The sequence below is a fragment of the Oncorhynchus tshawytscha genome, linkage group LG11 (assembly GCF_018296145.1).
Source record: "Oncorhynchus tshawytscha isolate Ot180627B linkage group LG11, Otsh_v2.0, whole genome shotgun sequence".
Lineage (NCBI taxonomy): Eukaryota > Metazoa > Chordata > Actinopteri > Salmoniformes > Salmonidae > Oncorhynchus > Oncorhynchus tshawytscha.
The window spans coordinates 9,553,611-9,576,195 of NC_056439.1; the positions used below are offsets into that span (position 1 = coordinate 9,553,611).

General features: G+C 44.3%; 2 protein-coding genes across 2 annotated transcripts in view; one reads left to right on the forward strand and one right to left on the reverse strand.

The window, feature by feature from the left end:
- The first annotated feature begins 517 nt into the window (after positions 1–517).
- LOC112234436 (plasma protease C1 inhibitor-like) lies at positions 518–8,237 on the forward strand. Its single transcript, XM_024402561.1, has 10 exons — positions 518–674; positions 1,026–1,073; positions 1,479–1,767; positions 5,290–5,613; positions 5,827–6,042; positions 6,269–6,412; positions 6,610–6,813; positions 6,954–7,093; positions 7,196–7,418; positions 7,774–8,237. Exons 2-10 carry the CDS (start codon positions 1,026–1,028, stop codon positions 8,019–8,021), a joined length of 1,836 nt encoding a protein of 611 aa, XP_024258329.1. The 5' UTR covers positions 518–674; the 3' UTR covers positions 8,022–8,237.
- The window catches only part of LOC112234354 (double C2-like domain-containing protein beta), a 48,315-nt gene continuing 33,862 nt past the window's right edge, over positions 8,133–22,585 (reverse strand). The window contains exons 9-11 of the mRNA XM_042329766.1: positions 16,939–17,020; positions 15,480–15,576; positions 8,133–13,076 (exon numbers count right to left, since the gene is read on the reverse strand). Coding sequence (XP_042185700.1) covers positions 12,937–13,076; positions 15,480–15,576; positions 16,939–17,020 — 319 coding nt within the window. The 3' untranslated portion in view covers positions 8,133–12,936. The remainder of the gene's footprint in view (positions 13,077–15,479; positions 15,577–16,938; positions 17,021–22,585) is intronic.

Here is a 22,585-nt window from a genome sequence, read left to right on the forward strand (position 1 = left end):
TGGCATTGTGTTGTGTGACAAAACTGCACATTCTAGAGTATCCGTTTATTGTTCCCAGCACAAGGTGCACCTGCGCAATGATTATGCTGTTTAATCAGCTTCTAGATATGCCACACCTGTCAGGTAGATGGATTATCTTGGCAAAGGAGAAATGCTCTCTAACAGGGATGTAAACAAATTTGTGCACAACATTTGAGAGAAATAAGCCTCTGAGTATTGAACATTTCATTTTATATTATTTCAGCTTATTTTAACTTTTCTTCACGGTATTTTTTTTAAACTGCATTGTTGGTTAAGAGCTTGTAAGTAAGCATTTCACTGTACACCTGTTGTATTCTGAGCATGTGACAAATAACATTTGATTTGATATGATCTATGAATTTCACACTTTACATATTGCGTTTCTATTTTTGTTCAGTGTATTATGGGAGCTTTTGCCAAATAACCATGTGATTTTCAGTAAATCAGCCCGTACAAAGTGCAAACACACAAGACCACTAATCAAACAATAAACAGATAAGTCATTATTTTTGGTGAGAGTAGGGAAGGGAAGGACACACACATACTGAACGCACGCAGTAGGACGTGAACCCTTTTTTTTCCAGTTGAGAAAATATATTATCATCTTACTCAGACTATTTCTGATGCTGTAATATTTGCAAGTGACCTGCAGTGTGAGTAAACTTTTTCGATGCCTTTCTAAAGACCTACCAATAACTCAATCATGATAGGCCTACTGTCATAAGGATATCGTGGTTAGTTACTCTAGATATAATATTGCTGATATTGTTTGCCTATGTTGTTATAACGGCAAATGCCATGTCTAATATTTTGCTTGTTCCACTGAGATATAGAGCATGAGTGAATGACTAATCAGATTAGGAAAGAGACATGAATATGTGCCAAACTAGTCTTGTTTTTTTGTTCTATTGATTTTTTCATTCCCACTGCCCCTTTGCCCGCTGTGTCCCGCCATCCCTTCCTACCTCTTCTCTCCCCCTCTTATCTTTCTTCATCTTCTCTAGATGGGGATTTCAGTCCTATCATGTGTCTCCCTCCTGCTTGTCTTTGAGGTAAACACAAAGGGCCAGTTTCCTGGAGAAAGATTAAGAACACTCCTGGACTGAAAAGCATGCTGAATGGAGAATCTCTGTTGAAAATGCTTTTTAGTCCCGGGTCCGTTGCCTGCATTTACAAAGAGTAGGATTGCTGTTCGGCTTTAGCTTTTAGAACATAATGAGTATGATAATATGGACAGGGCAGACCTGACGCTAGATCAGCACTCCTACTCTAAGACACTTTTTGAATAAGGGCCCAGGAGTGTAGGCGTAAATCTGGTTCTGGGAAACGGGCCCATTTTGTTTTGTAATATCAAACCCTGGTTTTTAGGACAAATGCTAATGTGGCACAGAGACACTTCATGTACCTTACTGCCTCAACCTTCTTGTTTGGTTTTCCATCTCTGTCTCTCTATCCAGCTTTTCTCTTCTTCCATTGGGGTCCTGCAAAGTGTACCTGGCTCCACCCTGGTCTTCCCATGTCTCCCTGGCCAAAACCAAAAAAGCTTTGCTGGGGCTAAGATCACCTGGAAATACAACGACTCCCTGGTTCCCGACTACCCAGAATCCTCAAAGCAACTCAAGGCCTCCAAGGATGGCTTCTATCTGGAAATCTCTCCCGTCAGTGTAGCCAACGAGGGGGAATATGAATGTGTGATCAAGCAGAATGATATGGAGTGGCAAAAAGTGCACATAGTCCAGGTTGATGGTGAGGACACATACTGTCACCTCCTATTTTCATCACAACTGCCTGTGACGTGATGTAGGCCTTTCTTGAAATAGACACTCCACCTTATTTAAAAATATACATATTTGTAAATCATGTTACAAGTTAAAACTCAATCACTGGTTCACTTTTCATTATTTGTACAGTGTGCCTACCTTTTTACAATTAGTAATTCATCTTCAAGTCTATGTTGAGAAGAGAAATAGAACAACAACTTTAGCAGAATGTCGTGTCTTGGCTATCATTAATGTTACGACGATTGTTTTATCAAATCGATTAACTAATTATTACAATGATTAAATGAATCCTGTAACAATTTACTCGTTACCAATCTTGGGGCACCACGGAAGAAGTTTATTTAACGATTTACCGTTTTCCGAATTAACTCTCAAAGATATAAAGATCTCTTACATTTCAGTCATCAATCAGTCATTCATTAATTGTTACCTTCTACCAGGTCTCATTCTGAATGTCGCAAAATCCTTGGATATCTGCACGAACCCTAGCATAAATGATGAATCAGAGCTACAGTGGGGCAAAAAAGTATTTAGTCAGCCACCAATTGTGCAAGTTCTCCTACTTAAAAAGATGAGAGAGGCCTGTAATTTTCATCAGAGGTACACTTCAACTATGACAGACAAAATGAGAGAAAAAAAATCCAGAAAATCACATTGTAGGATTTTTAATGAATTTATTTGCAAATTATGGTGGAAAATAAGTATTTGGTCAATAACAAAAGTTTATCTCAATACTTTGTTATATACCCTTTGTTGGCAATGACAGAGGTCAAACGTTTTCTGTAAGTCTTCACAAGGTTTTCACACACTGTTGCTGGTATTTTGGCCCATTCCTCCATGCAGATCTCCTCTAGAGCAGTGATGTTTTGGGGCTGTTGCTGGGCAACACGGACTTTCAACTCCCTCCAAAGATTTTCTATGGGGTTGAGATCTGGAGACTGGCTAGGCCACTCCAGGACCTTGAAATGCTTCTTACGAAGCCACTCCTTCGTTGCCCGGGCAGTGTGTTTGAGATCATTGTCATGCTGAAAGACCCAGCCACGTTTCATCTTCAATGCCCTTGCTGATGGAAGGAGGTTTTCACTCAAAATCTCACGATACATGGCCCCATTCATTCTTTCCTTTACACGGATCAGTCGTCCTGGTCCCTTTGCAGAAAAACAGCCCCAAAGCATGATGTTTCCACCCCCATGATTCACAGTAGATATGGTGTTCTTTGGATGCAATTCAGCATTCTTTGTCCTCCAAACACGACGAGTTGAGTTTTTACCAAAAAGTTATATTTTGGTTTCATCTGACCATATGACATTCTCCCAATCTTCTTCTGGATCATCCAAAAGTTCTCTCTGGCAAACTTCAGACGGGCCTGGACATGTACTGGCTTAAGCAGGGGGACACGTCTGGCACTGCAGGATTTGAGTCCCTGGCGGCGTAGTGTGTTACTGATGGTAGGATTTGTTACTTTGGTCCCAGCTCTCTGCAGGTCATTCACTAGGTCCCCCCGTGTGGTTCTGGGATTTTTGCTCACCGTTCTTGTGATCATTTTGACCCCACGGGGTGAGTTCTTGCGTGGAGCCCCAGATTCGAGGGAGATTATCAGTGGTCTTGTATGTCTTCCATTTCCTAATAATTGCTCCCACAGTTGATTTCTTCAAACCAAGCTGCTTACCTATTGCAGATTCAGTCTTCCCAGCCTGGTGCAGGTCTATAATTTTGTTTCTGGTAGCTCTTTGGTCTTGGCCATAGTGGAGTTTGGAGTTGTTTTTAATACAGGTAACGAGTGGAGGACAGAGGAGCCTCTTAAAGAAGAAGTTACAGGTCTGAGCGAGCCAGAAATCTTGCTTGTTCGTAGGTGACCAAATATTTATTTTCCACCATAATTTGCAAATAAATTCATAAAAAATCCTACAATGTGATTTTCTGGATTTTTTTCTCTCATTTTGTCTGTCATAGTTGAAGTGTACCTATGATGAAAATTACAGGCCTCTCTCATGTTTTTAAGTGGGAGAACTTGCACAATTGGTGGCTGACTAAATACTTTTTTGCCCCAGTGTATATACAAATTGTCTTAATTATTTATTTACTAACTAACTAACTAATCACACAGAAATACATAAACATAAACAGAATAGCTTACACATTGATTACTACATAAAGCAATGAAAGGTCCCAAGGATAATAAACCGATATGACGGCTTGCTACACAAAATGAAAAGGGAGGGGCATGTAAGAAAGAGCGGGAGAAAAGACAAAGGACTTCACTATCATACGTACAGCTGATAACTACGCTCATGGAAATGCTAATACTTTGCACATGAACGGCCCTTCATTCGAAAATAATTGCAATGTACATATTTACAATTGTATGCCTTTGTTGTCTCTCTGTTGAAATTGCCGGTCCATTTTCTGGAGAGTCAGTTGACAGAAAGTCTCTGGTTGTCCACCAGAGGTCACCATGTCCTTTGCAGTTGTAGCTTGTCCAGCGGCTCGGTTCCTTAGAACAGGGTGGCGAGAGGAAATTGTTCTTTGTCTCTTGTCTTCGGTCGAGTTCCCTAGACTGTTTTTACACATACAGCTGCAGACTGTGAATGTATAGTCTTTAGTTTTGTAGATTTCTGAACCATTTGTAATGTATTCAGCTGGCGCGGCACATAGCTGGTCTATAGAGTCTAACCATTTGTGTGGTTCTCGTGATGTCTGGACTTGTAGAGATTTTCTTCTTCTCTGATGAACGTTTCAGAGTTTCTAGCCATTCCGTACCTTTCAGCTCATGCTGTCGGTCTCGCTGGCCTAATGTACATTTTGTCACGAGTCCTATTTAAGCACTCTGGGAAAAAGGGGCGTTCCCTCATTTTGTCGTAATGTCTGTGCTCACGTGGGTGTGGTCACTGACTGGACTTCATATGAAAAACAAGGTTAACATCACATTACATCTTCTCACAAATAGTTTCATATTTAATCATATAAGTTCTCCCAACATTTGGGTGTGACCCTGACAACTGGGAAATATATACATTCAAAGATACAGTTAGGTTGTTATACTGTCCTTTATCAGATCCCAAAACACAACTGATCTGACATAATTGCTCCTTAAATACCACGGACCATTCCAACTCTTTGGATTACAGAAATATTGTTTCATTCCCCACTTTTGGATAATGGCGTTTTGATGAAGAGAGGTGAGAGAGGTGAGAGAGAGGGGGGGCAATCTGGCGCCTATGATCCTCACCTTAAAGGGCAAGTCATGACAAGAGGGTTTACATCACAATGAATAAGGCATTCAGTCGATTTAAACATACAGCCCCAGAACTTCAGTGTATTCATAGATTGTAATTCTTAAAAACTGGTGAAATATGGGGCAATTATTTTGTTGCAGTTAGCAAACTCTACAGGTCAGCAAACATTGCATGCATTTTGAGGTTGGCTCCAGAAATGATTTCTACTGTTGTGCTGTCTTTCTGTCTTCCATCTTGCTCTCTCCCTCCAGTGTCCAGCAGCTACATTCTCAAAGTAATCGAAGGGTCCACTGTGAATTTACCTTGTGATCGCCCACCATCCAGCAAAGACCCGGTCCATTGGTTCAGATATGATAAAGGAATGACGAACGGCACACGGAAGCAGTTGAATCCTGCAGAGACTGGAGAAATGGTGGAGGGTGACAGACTAGAATGGCTTTATGGCCCCCTTGAAAAAGATATGACAATCACACTTAATGAGGTCAAAATGGAGGATGCCGGCATGTACTACTGTGAGACAGCTGAGGAGGGCAGAGACAGCAGAAACTTTAATACAATTGAGCTAATTGTGGAAGGTACGTTTAGCTAACCTTCTTCTTCCATTACACTCTCAAACCTTTGCATATATATACACAGTTGTTAATAAATTTGTGTAATTCGCAAATGTAACATCAATTGGTTCCAAATAGCGATAATGCCCAAATGTTAGACTCTCACCTGCAATGTTCAAGACACTGTCACGCTTTTGATTTGTTGAAATTCGAATCTTCGTTTGCCATTTCTTTTAGCTGCGCCCACCGTTCTTCCTTACTCCTGCGTTGGGTTCATGACCCCCTGGGAATCGTGTCAGGACGAGACCAGCAGGTCGTGGGAGGCCATGCTAGGAGAATCCCTCAATGAGTTCTCCATGAAGCTTTATGCCCACCTCAGCCAATCACAGCCCATGAAAAACCTGCTCTTCTCTCCAATCAGCATCAGCGGGGTGTTAACCCACCTGTTACTAGGTAAGATAGAGAGGGCGCGGTTTCTTTAAAATGGAACATGGGGAGAGGTTGTCCAACTGCACTCATTCTCTAGACCTCAGTTCTTTTGAAAATAATGCAACACTTGAAATCAACTCTCACTGAATGATTGATGCATGGAAGGCCAAATAAAATACATACTGTTTCATCCTCTCTCTCTCTCTCTCTCTCTCTCTCTCTCTCTCTCTCTCTCTCTCTCTCTCATTAGGGGCTCGTGGCAAGACAAGGAGAGACATGGAGACGGCTCTCTGTCTGTCTCACGACTTCTTCTGTGTTCATTCCGAGATGAAGAAACTGAAGCTGAAACTTCAGGACACACTGAAGATGGCCTCCCAGATCTATTACAACCCCAGTACTACCAGAGCACAATTAGTACTCATGATAATTATAGCTTGTTCTCCACATATAATTTTGAATTCTCGTCGTATATTGTCAATTTAATCATGAGTCGCCATCCCCCCTTAACTCACTGTCTGTCTGTCTGTCTGACCGTCCATCCATCTGTCTGTCTGTCCACATCTCTGACATTCCCTCTCTCTCCCCCCTCAGATATGAAGTTGAGTGAGTCCTTTACCAACCAATCCATGCAGTTCTACGATGCGGATCCAGTCAAATTGACCAATAGCAGTGAGGTAAACGTGGAAATGATCAACAGTTGGGTTGCAAAGCAGACAAATAATAAAATCAAAGAGCTGGTCGACTCTGTTCCCGCCCACACCGAACTGCTACTCCTCAATGCTGTGTATTTCAATGGTCAGTATCCTGTGTGTGTGTTTGTGCATGTGTGTGATCCAAGTAAGCTCTTGGTAAGCACCAATGCTCAATCTATCTGATAGGATATAGTCTATTTTAGTGGATATGGAGTATGTGGATTATAATAATATCTGTTTCAGGTCAATGGAAGATGAAATTTGATGCAAAATCCAAAACGTTTCCATTTGTGAAACTGAATGGTGATACTGTGAAGGTGCCTGTCCTCTATAGTGCCAAATACAAATTGGCTGTGCAATATGTCCCGGCAGTGAAGGCACAGGTAACCATTTTGATTACACATACCCACACTTACATACACAGATACACTGTAAGCAATCACACACAATCTACGTAACATTCTAAACTTGTCAATCACCCATAGGTGGCGATGTTCCCTCTCTCTGGTGCAAGTAGCTTGTTCATCTTGCTCCCGCCCACTACCAAGCTCACAGACCTGCAATTGGTGGAGGGGAAGATGACGGACAGGGCAGTGAGCCAGATGGTGGAGCAGATGAATCAGGTGTCTCCCCAGGCCACCGAGGTCACTCTGCCCAAAATCAAACTGGACATCCGGACCGAGATGAACACCCTGCTCAGGAAGATAGGTCTGTCTGTATGCGTGTCTATCTGTCTGTCTTATAGCTTACCTGCTGCCTGACTGTTCGAATTATAAGACTGTGCATTTTGTTGTAGCCACCTGATTCAACTAACCACCAAGCCCTTGATTAGTTGAACCAGATGTTTTTGCTTGGCTACAACAAAAATGTCTTCATCCAGGAGCAGCAATGGATTTCACCGGGTCGTTCTAAGTCAACTTAAACCAGCAACTCTGGCGTTTCTTGATTTGCCTCTCTCACTTCTCTCCCTCCCTTTCTTCTACCTCCCTCTACCTTCTGCCCTTCTCCGCTCTTCTTCTCCATATCTCCCTCCTCTTACTCCCACACCTCTTTCTTCCCTTAGGTTTGTCGGAGCTGTTCGACAGCGCCAACCTGTGTGGCCTCTACTCTGACAACGAGTTGCTCCTGACGGAAGCCCGCCACCGGGCCTTCCTCTCCCTGACGGAGGAAGGTGTGGAGGCTGGGGCGGCCACTTCCCTCTCTTTCTCCCGCTCCTTCTCTTCCTTCTCAGCCCTCAGGCCCTTCCTGATGATACTGTGGAGCGACCAGGCCAAGGTCCCACTGTTCGTGGGCCGAGTGACCGAGCCGTGAGAGAAGGAGGAAGAGAGAGGGAGAGAGGGTAGCATGCATATAGAAAAAAGCCATGTTTGCAAAAGAAAAGGACAACTTCCTTCTATGAAGTTACATGTTCATTGTAACTTCGTAGAATGACTGTCAAAGTGTTTTAATATAAATACTCGGGAGGGCTTGCTATAGGTTGTCACAAAATGCATGACTTATCAAATAATAAAAGTTGACATCTCTCCACATGTGGTATGGACATCTTTTTGGACGAATGTGCTATTTAAATCCCTCTTCTGTCCAACAACATACACAGTAGGTCACTGAAACGGGTTCAGTTTATTTTTTTTTTAAAGTAGTTCCACAAACTCACCACAGGATGTCAATCACACCGTATGTTCCACATAGAGATAGCCATTACGTCAATGAGTACACAGGGATGCTGTAACAATAGTCCTCCCGCTCCGCCCTGTCTCCCCATTCCCCGACGCTAAAGGTTTTAAAGCAACTGCGGACCGAGTAAAGCGTCAAATTGAGCATCTTACCCTGAATTATCCCTTCTTTTTTTTCTTTTTTTTTTACAAACAAAAATTACAAACCAACGAGTACACATCAGCGATGATAGCTCAAACAGATTTGATTGATGATACCATGTCAATGATGTCAACCATAAAGAAATTGCTATTGATCAATGTTAGTCACAATGTTAGTTACATGTGCATATATATGACAATCGTTACACATGCAATTCTTTATTAGAATGTGATGATGCATATGGTTTGTTTTTGTCACATGATGAACAAAGTCGAGTTGGCTTGACCGACAACAAGTAAAAGAGATAGAGAGAATCTGAGTGAAAATAAACCAATCAGATCACCTGGACAAGATAATAAATATCTCCAAGTCCAAGCCTGGCTTCACATGATAAGGAATATCCCGGAGAGGGAAGTACATACATACTAAGTAACTTGTGGAATAGACACCGGCTGGGATGCGGTTTTAACCAATCAGCATTCAGGATTAGACCCACCCGTTGTATACATACTCAGTATTGCGTACAAAAAAAACCCATGAATGCATCTTTGACAACATATCACGGAGTGACATCGGAGATGTTAATCAATTGATTATCAACTTCACTGTTGTTGCTGCGCGTGGAGAGGATTTCTGTGTCGTCATTGGTGTGCATAGAGAAGAACAGATTCCGCCCTCTCCACTCCACCACCATCTTTGTCAAGGTCCCTCAACGTGTGTTCTTGGTGACCGCAAAAGACCTAGACGAGCTGAACTTCAGTCCCTAGCTTTGATGATCCACGATCCGTGTCACATTTGACCTCGAGCCATGTTGAATAGTTTTTTGTTTGTTGCTATCCATCATGATGCCCTCATTCACACTTTTGTCCAAGTACAGAATTACGAACACAGAGATCCCAGACAACGATTAGAAAGTAAGAAAAAGTCCAGGAGACTGTTGACTGACTGAGATGTCTAATTCACACTACACGGGCTGACCCAAACCATACTGTGCTGGCCTGGGTCATTTTCTTTTCACATTGTCCTTTTTTAATTCAAGCAACTACAGTAGATGAGTTACCAGGCCAGTGCAGTACAGCTTGGCTTGACTTGGCTGTGTTTGGCTCAGTAGTGTGAACAGGGTAATAGTGTGCTTTAGTGGACCAACGTTGGAACTATAAGGTGTCCAAACTGTAGCCAGGGGCCACAGGATTGGGCCTCTGTCCTTAGGGTGGTTAACCCCTCGAGGTCTGTCTCTGGTAAAGGAATCCATGGTGAGAGGTCACTGTCTACGTTATGGCAGTGGTTTTTTTGTTGTTGCAAGGGAGGGTGGGGGAGAGGGGTGTCCATGAGTGTGTTCAGATTCAATGCATGAACACGCACACACACAGACATGTACACAACACACACACACACACTTGCAAGCATGCACACACACACACACAAACGTTGTGTCGGTATCCTTTGATCCTGCAGGTACTTTAGTCCATGATTGTCCACCCAGTCCAGTGGTCAAGCCTCTGGGAGGGATTGTTGCCATGCTGAGTATAATTAATCACAGCCAATCTCTCTTTCCTCTTGGGAAATCCATCACAAGGCGGCGGGAGGGAGGGGGGGGGGGGTCTCTGTTGTCCATCCCCGGGAACTCTGTTGTCCAACCAACCCATGGTAGTCTTTGAAGCTCCATGGCTCTCTCATAAAAACAACCTGGGTAGTCTCTCTCGCATAGTTCCCTAAACTCCTAGACCGAGACACTACTAGAACTAGACACTTCTAGACCTAAACTCCTAGACCTAGACACTCCTAGACCTAGACACTTCTTGAATTCCCCATCTTAGACATTGATCAAATGTCAAATTAACCTATTCCTTTGGCTATAAATGGAGTTTTTGCCATATTTTTCACACAAATAGTTTTTTTCTTATTTTTTCTACAAGATGGAACATTTGAATGTCTACAAGAGACTCACCAAAATTGAAAAAAATCCAGTCATTTATAAATCAAATCTTTACCGTAAGGGCGCAGAGAACTAGAAGGAAACTCTCCTCGAGAGCTACTGGGATGTTCATGCTTTTATTCCAGGCCAGCATGAACACACCCGATGACACTTATTGTTGTCCAGACTGTATTAGGCTGGAGCTGGAGCAAAAGCCTGCACACCCAATAGTTGGTATTTGATAACCTCTGATAACCCCTCTTTAGAGTAGGGGGCTATAGTTTGTTTGAGACTGCCGCAGAAATCTCTCTGTGCTCTCTAGCTTTCAATTAACTAAAATTCCAAGGTCAAAGGGCACAGAGCAGGGGTCAGAGAATAATTCAGACTGAGGGTTATCTTGTGTGACTGTCACCAAGGAAAATTGACTCACTGGACTGCCAGCCATACTGTTGCACATGTGACAGGACATCAGTTTGTTAGACCATGGGGACATCCAGGAAACATAGGAGTGAGTCTCGTACTGTAGGAGTGAGTCTCGTCTCTTTTGTTCTGTCTTTCTTCACAGCTCCATGCTTCAGGGTTCACAGATGGAGACATTTGGAGAAGGACGTGACACGCTTACAGTCAAACCCACACGCGCGCATGCACACTGAAACGCACGTCCACACACACACACATTTGTATGCAAAATGTATGCACACACAACAACTCACTCACACACAAAGACACATACACACAGGAGGATATGGGGAGATACAGACATCGGACAAGTACACAGTGACAGTACAGTCAGACGGAACCTTTTGTGCTTTAACGCTATGGTGTGCCAGTTTTCATCAGAGCGACAACCACCATAATAAAAAATCTATAGCAGGTGACTTATCCAACTTGTCCTCATCACTTGGGTACTTTGTGAAGTAAATCAGGGATGCAGAGGAGGGTAAACACATGCTAATGCTGTTAACGCACCTTGGTGAATACTGTTTTCACACCTATTACGTTAAATTAGCACTAGCACTGTTAGCGCTGTTAGTACTGTTAGCATTGCTAGCGCTGTTAGTACTGTTAGCGCTGTTAGCGCTGTTAGTACTGTTAGCATTGTTAGCGCTGTTGGCACAGTAATGCTAGAACTGAGTCATGGGTAACTGCATACGTGGAGTGTGTCTGAAAGTGGACGTGAAGTGGTTGGATCAACACAAGAACACAAAAGAAGTGGTTGGATCAACACAAGTAGGTTAGTGGAAAGTGAATCAGCTAATTAGGCAGATTTATTGGTGCTAAAGATCGTTTTGCATGGCTGATTGGGCCGCACGAGGAGTGTATAAGCCAGTGAGAATGACTAGTGCACCGTTACTGTTGTATCGAGGTGTCTGCCAACCTGAGGGCGCCTCCCACTAGGCAGCTGTATCAGCTGTGTCGCCAGCAGTAGCTAGCACGGCCATTTTTTGCCCTCTCATTAATTTTTATTTCAAGTAGGATGGCAAGCTACACAATACATAACAAATATTGCTAACTATCTCGGTGTCACATTGATACGGTCTACTCAATAGGGAGGGCATGAATGGCAACAACACATCGCTTCCGCTCGCTAAGCACTTTTGTCCCACAGAGGTGTGGGAAGTAGTTACTTATTGTAGCCAACATCAGGGTGACAGTCACAGTAAGCACACAGATACAACACATACAGGCAACAGTACACCCATCATCAGTACTTTTAAAAAAGTTGTCCGTTTTATTCACTGAAAACATACAATTCTTTGTAGCGGTGAAATACAATTTGGACTCATCTTCTGGCTTCATAACTGAAGTCCAAGCAACGAAGAAAGGAGAGAAAAAAACAACAACACCGCTCAGTCAAAACCGTCTAACCAATAACAGAGCGCTGATGTCACACCCGTCGCTGTCGATCCACCCACTTTATTCGCCACGGCCACTATCAGAGACACACCAAGTATGCAGTCGCCCACACGTCCTAGAACAGTTAGAGCAGTTAGCATTAGCGTTGCTAGATGCCAATCATCTCTTACCCACCTTTTTCAACTACCTCCCTGGTAGAAACAACCTGGCGATTACAACGTTCGCAACAAGACCTTGTTGGGCAATGGGCCCACAGGCGCTCACAGACTGTTCCAGTGTTGGAGTTGCAGTGCAATTAAGAGGTTCTGCACTGTTCATGTACATTTGAATGGCTGAAATGCAAGTGACGTCACAATATTGAGGGCTAAGGTCAAATTGGTTGGCACTTTCACGTTAAACATCTCAATGTGGGACATTTTCACAAATGTATTTACTTAGAAAAAAGCTAAATTGGGATAATTACCCACTATTATTATTTGTATTATAATTAATATTGTTATTATTATTATATCATCATTGTCCGTCTCATTATTGCATGTTTTATCACTATTATTACTTTGTTACTTTATTATTTTGTTCTTTCTTCACCATTCATTGATTATCATTTGATAATTGCGATAAAGTGTGTGTGTGTGTCAGTCACTGCGGGGGGGGCTCTGGAGGGGCTCCTTGCTGCGTGAGGGCGTGCCAGTACTCGACTTTCTTGCCGATGTGTTTGAGACACTCAAACCAATGTTTCAGCCTCACTCCCTTAGCATTTATGCCCAGTTCAACTCCACCTGTGAGAGAGGGAGGTAGAAGGTGGAAGGGAGAGAGAGAGAGACACACGCAGACAGACCCGCAGAGGGACACACAGGGAGACACACAAGGAGGGAGAGAACAGCAAGAAAAAGGGGAGAGATTAAGAAAAGGGGGGGATTGATAAATATCGATTAATTGACAGATAGGAAAGGAGAGAGAGAGAGATGAGGAGAGAAAGAGAGTCATCCCTGGGAGGGTCACCCGACAGATAGTGGTTTTCCTGGCTGTGATTGCATAGTTGATGGAGTGTGAAGTTTTAAACACAGTATTTTGCAGACGCCGGCTTTCACAACACCTCAAACACTCTCAATAGCTCATCTGTGGCCCCACTAAGCCTTGGCATTAAACTCAGATACAGTGAGAGGTGTGGGGGAGGTTAATACTGTTCCCTTACGTAACTCACACTCCCTTGGAACCAGACAGACACATATCAAGACAGACACACACAGTCCTCACAAGTATAAAAATACAAACACACACATCTCACTGGGCACAGGCGTCAATTCAATATCTATTCCACGTTGGTTCAATGTAATTTCATTGAAATGATGAGGAAACAACATTGATTCAACCAGTGGTTTGCGTAGTGGGATATGTGTAATTGTATGTGCGCAAACACACCTCGCCCCCTCGTAGTGCCCAAGTTTCAGAGAGCAAGTGTGTTTGCATACTCTTCCCACGTACCTTCCTAATGACCCCTTCTCATTCTTGCCACCCCCAAACACAGACACACACACACACAGTTGTACACACACACACACACACACACACATGACCTGTTTGCTGAGTTTTTCTAGGCCACTCACGTACCCCCCTAATGACATTCCAATCCCATCTCTCCTTTCCCTTCCCTGACACCCCCCCCCTCCACACACATGCACATATTGCGATACCGTGTTCCCTGAGCCCGGAGGGGTGTGGGTGACAAACGGAGGGTGACAGTGTGACGCGGCGTGGGACGTGAGAAAGAAAGGCGAGAGAGAAACACTGACGGATGGGATGAGATGGATGAGGGAGGACCTGGCGGGGGCCGTCCCACTCCCTCTCTCTCTTGTCCTCCTCTTCTATTCCTCCCCTTCTCCTCCCTCCTCGACACCTCTGTCTTTGTGCAAAACGAGAGGTCCAGTCCGCACATCAATTGCTCCCACAAATCAGGGTGCTACTTTCGCTCCGTCTCTCCTCCTATCTCTCTTCCTTCCATGATTACTCTGTTTCTTTCTTTCTTTCATTTTTCCATCCCTTCTCCCTTGTCTTCTTCTTCCATCATTCTTCCTGACCTTTACAGAGAGTATTTGACACCTCATTTGTTTCTCCCTCTGCTCTATCCTCTGCTCTCTTTTCCCCCCTCTTGGTCTCTCCCCCCTTTCTCTTTCCCCCCTTCCTCCTGTCTCTCCCGGTATCACAGGCCTTTTCCGCAGTGCTAACAGGTCTACGCCGTCGTGCATGTTGGCCATTACACCACAATGATAACAGTCAACAGTCTTAATAACAGACCAGTGTGTCAGAGCGATGGCCGTTTCCCCTACTCTTCTGGCGTGGGTAATAACTCACAAACATTATGGCCCCAGCTCGAGAGAGAGGGAGAGAAAGAGAAATGGAGAGAGAAAAGCATGAGAGAAAAAGCATGAGAGAGAGATGGAGGGAGAGAGAGATGACATGAGGGGGAGAGAGAGAGAGAGAGAGAGAGAGAGAGAGAGAGAGAGAGAGAGAGAGAGAGAGCATGAGGGAGAGATTGAGTGTGCGTGTGAAAGAGAGAGCAGGCCTGGGATAAATAGAAAGTGTGAGTTGAGAAAGAGAGAGAGAGGGAGGGAGAGAGCGATAGAGAGGGCACGGGGGAGACAGTCGGAAAGAGAGAGCGCCTCCAGACGGGAGTAAAACACTTTGATCTCAAGGCCCTTCCAGCTCCCTGGGAGGCAATACATTCTCCTCCAGCTGCCTCCCCACCGGTTCTCCCTCACTCTCCCCCCGCGCCGAAGCGCCTGCCTCCTGTGATATACAGTACACGCCGGGCCCCGTCAGAGCCGTTTAGTGCCTCACAAAGCCGTGTGAATCCGTCGTTTCACCCCGTCGATGGTTTGAGGACTCCTTTCTGGCGCTCTCGTTTTCATTTCCCAATGCTCTTGCTTCTCCACATACAGTCTTTTTCCTCTTTTCTGCTCGTTTTCATTTCATCCCCCTCTTCAGTTCTTCCATTCATTCACTACTTCTTCTCCTCCCTTCACTCCCTCCCTCTCTTTTCCCTATGACGTCATTGCTCATCACACTGTGGCCTGCGTTGCTCTCCTCCTCGCACGCCCAAATTCTATTACATTATTTTCTTTAGCTATATTTCTAGCTCTCTACCTCCTCTCCTCCTTTCACTCACTCCCCCGTTCACTTACCTATGAAGTCGTTACTCATCCCCAGATCGTAGTCCCATACGGAGATCTCCAGGGTTTTCTTCGCCAGCTGGTCGTGTGGAACTTCGTAAACAAACTCCTGTAAGGGATAGAGGTTGAGAGAGAGAGGAAGGTATTCATGTATTCACACTTAGCGGAAAGTTATTCAGATTATGTTTAACATTGAATGTGAAACATGCATTGACTTAAATTCACATTGATGGTAGGGTAGGTAGTTATCCTCTACGGGATCGGTGCCCCCCCCCCCACCACGGGATGGTTTAGCTAGCAAAGGCTAATGTGATTAGCATGAGGTTATAAGTAACAAGAAAATGTCCCAGGACATAGAAATATCTGATATCTGCAGAAAGCTTAAATTCTTGTTAATCTAACTGCACTGTCCAATTTACAGTATCTATTACAGTGAAATAATACCTTGCTATTGTTTTAGGAGAGTGCACCGTTATGAGCTTGAAAATGTATTAACAAACCAATTAGGCACATTTCGCCAGTCTTTTAAACAGAAATGCAATAGTTCATTGAATCAGTCTTAAACATTGCCATACACTGCTGCCATCCTGTGGCCAAAATCTAAATTGTGCCTGGGCTGTAATATAACATTATGGCCTTTCTCTTGCATTTCAAAGATGATGGTGCGTCACTTGAGTGGGTTGAGTCACTGACGTGATCTTCCTGTCTGGGTTGGTGCCCCCCCCTTGGGTTCGTGCCGTGGGGGAGATCTTCCTTGACCTATACTCGGGCTTGTCTCAGGATAGTAGGTTGGTGGTTGAAGTTGTCGGTTTAGTGGTGTGGGGGCTGTGCTTTGGCAATGTGAGCGTGGTTATATCCTGCCTGTTTGGTATCGTCGGAAGGGGCCACAGTGTCTTCCGACCCCTCCTATCTCAGCCTCCAGTATTTATGCTACAATAGTTTATGTGTCGAGGGGCTAGGGTCAGTCTGTTATATCTGGAGTATTTCTCCTGTCTTATCCAGTGTCCTGTGTGACTTTAAGTATACTTTCTCTAATTCTCTCTCTCTCGGAGGAGGACCTGAGCCCTAGGACCATGCCTCAGGACTACCTGGCCTGATGACTCCTTGCTGTCCCCAGTCCACCTGGTCGTGCTGCTGCTCCAGTTTCAACTGTTCTGCATGCGTCTATGGAACCCTGACCTGTTCACCGGACGTGCTACCTTGTCCCAGATCTGCTGTTTTCAACTCTCTAGAGACAGCAGGTGCGGTAGAGATACTCTGAATGATCGGCTATGAAAAGCCAACTGACATTTTCTCCTGAGGTGCTGACCTGTTGCACCCTCTACAACCACTGTGATTATTATTATCTGACCCTGTTGGTCATCTATGAACATTTGAACATCTTGGCCATGTGTATGTGTTTATTGGAAAAAAATGACAGATATTGGTTTATGTATTAGTGTATTGTGGTGCTCGGAGCGGGTGGAAGGACCTCATTAAACTCGGGATTGAGAGTTTTCTTCTTCACTGTGGTTTTGTACTTGGACTTTTTCCCCATATCAGGCTGCAGCACACTGAGAGAGAGGGGGAGAAAAGAGTGAGGGGGAGAGAGAGTGAGGCATAGTAAGAGAGAGTTAGAGGGCAAGGGAGAGCACAGATGAGAAAGAGAGCAAGCGAACACGAGATTGAGAGGGAGAGGAAGAGAGAGGTATGAAGGGAGAGCAGGAGAATGAGAAAAAGAGGGAATCTTAATTAGACAGTTGACAGCATGGCGACTGAAAATGCCACTTTCCCCCCATTTTTCTGATGCAGGTCTTTTATACAGGTCTTTTATTACTTCTGAAACATCAAAGCCAATTATCTGCTATTTTGTCTTCCGCCACGGCGTGACATTAAACCCCACTTGAACGAGGGAGGAAAATAGAACAGAGAGAGACAGAGTGTTAGCAAAATTCTCAAAGCCTGAAAGAAAACACAGAGGAGAAAAAAATCATGTAATTTTTTTGGGGGGGGGGGTGAGAGAAATCGCTGATGAGAGAGTCAGACACTCGAAAGCTCAAGCCAAGAGCGGGACAGACGGCTTCCCAGAAGGCCATTGGTTTTTATTGGAGGAGTCATCAGCATAAATTCAGGCGGAGAAGTCAAGATGTTCTAGCGGGGGAGAGATATCTCACTCCCCAACGCCACCCACCTTCAGCCCAACGTCAATAACACGTGCTCGCTGACAAGCTAATAGATGGGCCGCTAGGGTTGGGGGGGGTTGTACACAACAACAAGACAGGAGAGAGGGAGAGAGGGATGAGAGAGAGAAAGAAAGAAAGATCCAGTATGAGAGAGTTCTCAACCAACCCAGTGAAAAGAAAGAAACAAACTGGGTTTGTTTGAGAAGAGGGAGAGAGGGATGTTTAGAGAAAGAAAGAGATAGAAAGATGGAAGAGGACTGGCCACCCCTCAGAGCCTGGTTCCTCTCTAGGTTGCTTCTTTGGCCACGGTGCTTCTACATCTGCATTGCTTGCTCTTTGGGGTTTTAGGCTGGGTATCTCTATAAGCACTTTGTGATAACTGCTGATGTAAAAAGGGATTTAGAAAACACATTTGAAGTTGATTGATTGAGATAGCGTCCTCAACCAACCCAGTGAAAAAATTGGATAAGAGGAAATTTAAGCTAGGAGAAAAATTAAGACAGAGAGAGGGATGGAGGGAGAGAGACGAGTGAAATAACGAGAAAAACTGCCAATTTCACACAGAGAAAAAAAAGATATAGAGAAAAAAAGGAGTGACAGAGATAGACAGAGAGAGAGAGAGAGAGAGAGAGAGAGAGAGAGAGAGAGCGAGAGAGAGAGAGAGAGAGAGACGAGCGAGAGCGAGAGAGAGAGAGAGCGAGAGCGAGAGAGCGAATGAGAGCAAACCAGAGTGAAAAAGTAAAAAAAAAAACAGCCAATTTCACACAGAGACAGAGGATAGAGAAACAGTGACAGTTGGACAGCGGGGAGAGCGAGGAGAGAGAGGAGCAAAACTAACTGCCCAGTTCAGAGGCTCACACATCAACACAACACAGACTAAGATGACAGTTTGCTCACTCAGCACCAGAGGAACAGGGTTTGCATCCCAAAGAGCACCCTAACCCCTACTTAGTGTGCTTCCTTTGAACAGAACCTTACAGGCCATGGTCGAAAGTAGTGTACTATATAGGGAATGGACTGCCATTTGGGATACAGAAACTGACATCCTTGTTTCAACTATATCATGTCTCTTTATGGCGTCTGGTTTGAAGCAATTATCATCTGCATTAACAGAGAGAGGGAAATAGAGGAATGGCAAGTAGGCAACACACCAGCTCCTCTGGAGAGGTTTATATTGGTTTTTAAAATGTTGATGGAACGTTGCTCTAACATTTCAGTTGATCTGTGTCTGAGAAGAGAGGAAAACAGAGGAAAGGCAGGCAACCCACCTAGAGCAACTGACCCAGAGGTCAATATTGGTCGGCAAGACTGTAATGTCTGCTTCCAACTCACACTCTCAAACACATAGATCCCCCTGAACGCAGCTCACTCTCCAGATTCCAATCACCGGAATTCTGATCACCTGTTCAAACACCTGGACGTCATTATCACACACTATTTTGTTCAGTTCTTTGCACCCTGTCATTGTGAGGTATTGTTTGTTTTGTGACACACTTCTAGTCGGAGCGCTGGTTTTCCTGTAATTTAATCCTCCCTTGTATGAAAGCTTTTGCCTATTCCCTATCTGTACATCGTATTTCCTGTTATCAACTTACTGCCTGATCTCCCAGATGACGTTACTAGCCTTTTCCCTGCCTGCACCGTTGCCTTTTTGGACCCCCTGTGTATAACCTTCTGCCTGCCCGCGGACCCAGCTACCTGCCTCTTCCCGTGGTCCTTTACAAATAAACGCCTGCTGCGCACTGTGCTTGGAAACAGCTCTCTGTCTCCCATCGTGTTCATTACAAAGACATTGATGGAGTAGCCTCTTGGTCATTCTTAACAGGGCCAAAGGGGTTGTGTGGGTGATTGTGATTTTGAAATATGCTTAAGTGAATTGTAAGGTCCAGTAGTAGGCGGCTCCAAGCATACGAGTCAATCATAACACGGAAAGGATAGGAAAAGGCCCCCTGGACATTTGTAATGAGAAGTTCACTAGCATAGAATTAAGTACAACATAATGCATCTCTATGGTTATTATAAGAGTGCCTGAGTCAGGGATCTCCTAGTCCAAGATCATCCATCAAATCTTGGATGGGTGTGCAGGCTTTTGTTCCGGCCTAGCATATATATATATATATATATTTCAAACAGTCAAATGATGATCACACGCTTGTTTAAATAACCTGTGTAGTTGCTACTGACAGTATTGACATTACTGACATGCTTGATTGACATGAGTGGGACCCTCCCCTGCGAGGGTATGTAGGTGCCTACCACATTCTTCCTACTTAAGGCTCTGACAAAGGCGATTCGTGCCGAAAGGGGATTGTTTCTCCCACCAATGAATCGATCAGATTTACCCAGCAACAGAGTGCTCCTTTTCCTTCATTCTCCCGGATAGTCAACAGTTGAAGTATCCCGGGGTAAGGAATGTGTTTTGGAGTCAACGTTGATTGTTTGAAACTGACATCCTTGTTTCACACAGCTCTGCCCTGTCTTTTTTTTGTGGGGGGGGGGGGCGGCTTTGGTTGAAAGCCCCTGGACATTTGTAATGGGAAGGTTATTAAGAGTCTGACTCAGGGACTCTGGGAACCCATTTGTCTTGTTCTTGGCTCCAGCTTTTGACTCGCTCATCGATGATTAGCATATACAGTGGGGCAAAAAAGTAGTTAGTCTCTTGAAGAAGAAGTTACAGGTCTGTGAGAGACACAAATCTTGTTTGTTTGTAGGTGACCAAATACTTATTTTCCACCATAATTTGCAAATACATTTATTAAAAATCCTACAATGTGATTTTCTGGAATTATTTTTCTAATTTTGTCTGTCATAGTTGAAGTGTACCTATGATGAAAATTACAGGCCTCTCTCATCTTTTTAAGTGAGAGAACTTGCACAATTGGTGGCTGACTAAATACTTTTTTGCCCCACTGTATATATTTTTTGTCTCCCCCCCTCTCTAAAAATGGCTCTGAAATAGTGTCATGCGTGGACCATTTTGATAATGCTCTGTCTCTTGTTGTTCTCTTTCCTCATGTTAGAGGTGTTAGTGCTGGGTTGGAGCAAAAGCTTGCACACCCAATAGCTTTCTAGGGCCAGAGTTGGAGGCCCGCAGCCATAAGTTATGCTGTGTCCCAAATGGCACCCTGTCCTCTGTAAAGTTTACCCTATGGGCCCTGGTCAAAAGTAGTTCACTAGACAGGGAATAGAGTGCCATTTGGGATGCGGCCAATGTGTAAATTCATGTGAGCCCAAATATTGAACCCTACTTAATCTCTTAACACGTTTTCTGCAGTTGTGTGAAACTGCAGACAGCACACAAATCAACTTCCAGCTTAGTGTACTGTGGGCTATATCTATACGTGCTGATATCACATGCACATATGCACGCGCACAGACAAAGATGCACCCACACACATGCACGTGTACATACACACACGCTAAGTCCCTGACCAGCAGCCAACTACTGCCGTGCAGGTGTGTACGAAGCAATGCATTCTGGGATGCCAGGGGCATAGCGGATCTTAGCTGCTATAAAAGTAGGTTCAGCGACACACACACACTGAGACAGAGTGAGAGAGAGAGATAGTGGCATCCACACGCACTGCAGTCACTCTCCTACAGACAGTTGAGAATAAGTCTGACAGGTAAGAATCACACAGGCCGCATCCCAAATAGCACTCTATTCCCTAAAACACCACTTTGCCCCGAGCCATATGGGCCCTGGTGAAAAGTAGTGCACTAAATAGGGAATAGGGTGTAATTTGGGGTGTCCCATAGGTCTCTGGGCAAATGTAGTGCACTGTTTAGGGAATAGGATGCCAATTGGGCTGCACATCTTGGCTGTGTTTCAGAGCATCAATTCTGCTCCGTCGCTGATCACTGACTCACCGAGCAGACTGACTGATCGACAAATCACCCTTGCCTCCTAAATAACTACAATAACTGTCATTTGCAGATCAGTCAGTAGATCTAGAATGATACTCTCAAATACAGCCAAGGAGTCAGGGTCACAGTTTGCAAGCAAGTGTGGACTTATAATTGTAAAAGTTACAGACCGCCATGAGGGGGAAATGATGACTCACCATTCTTATGATGATGAAACGTCAATGCTTTTTAACCGAAATAAACAGAGAGCTGCGCCTTTTCCCACTCATGTAAAACCTTACATTTCAGCTGCACCTCCACTCACTTTTGAGCACTGTCTTTCCCTACAGACTTACAGAGTATGTCTTTGAACCGCCGTCACAAGCAGTACAGGCAAATAGTTGCTCCCTTTGAGGAACAACAAAAGAACACAGGCAGGCACGACAGAACTCGTCAAAATAGGATTAACAGGACTCCTCGCTCTGAGGCGATACAACAGCAGCCGCAGTTGCAACACTCCACTGCTTCTGATTCTACCGACCAGCTTGTCGGAACACACTTCAAACAAACACACAGAACAACGAGAAGAGAGATGGTGTCTCCGAACGCAGCTCAGACATAATAGGCTACTAACTAAAAAGCAGCTGGTGAATTTCAAAGAGATTTGAGACTGTGAGAGAAGAGACAGTGTCTTGAACGCAGCTCAGACACAGGCTACTATATAACAGGCAGTGTATGCCAACAAAAAAATTCTAAGAGAGTTGAGACTGTACAAGACGAGAGAGCGAGAGGGTCGAACGCAGATCAGATATAGACCTCGCTCCGGAATAACAGGCGAGGAATCTCAGAGACAGGGAAGATGAGAAGCTCAGAGAAAAGAGACTTGAACACAACTCAGACAGAAGCCTACTTAATCACATGGAGTGGATGTCATAGACAAATAATTGGATTTGTGACTGTAAAATAAGAGAGTGCCTTGAACATAACTCAGATACTGAACTGCACATCAAACACAGCAAAATATGAGAAACTCTGTGCCTAAAATAAGATTTGTGACGGTGAAATAAGAGAGCTCCTTGAACGCAGCTCTGACATACTAAACAACAGATA

Coding starts and splice junctions, on each gene's coding strand:
- LOC112234436 (XM_024402561.1), top strand. CDS start 1,026: ATGGGGATTTCAGTCCTATCATGTGTCTCCCTCCTGCTTGTCTTTGAG. Junction 1,768..5,289: donor GCACATAGTCCAGGTTGATG/GTGAGGACACAT, acceptor CTCTCCCTCCAG/TGTCCAGCAGCTACATTCTC. Junction 7,094..7,195: donor TCCCGGCAGTGAAGGCACAG/GTAACCATTTTG, acceptor AATCACCCATAG/GTGGCGATGTTCCCTCTCTC.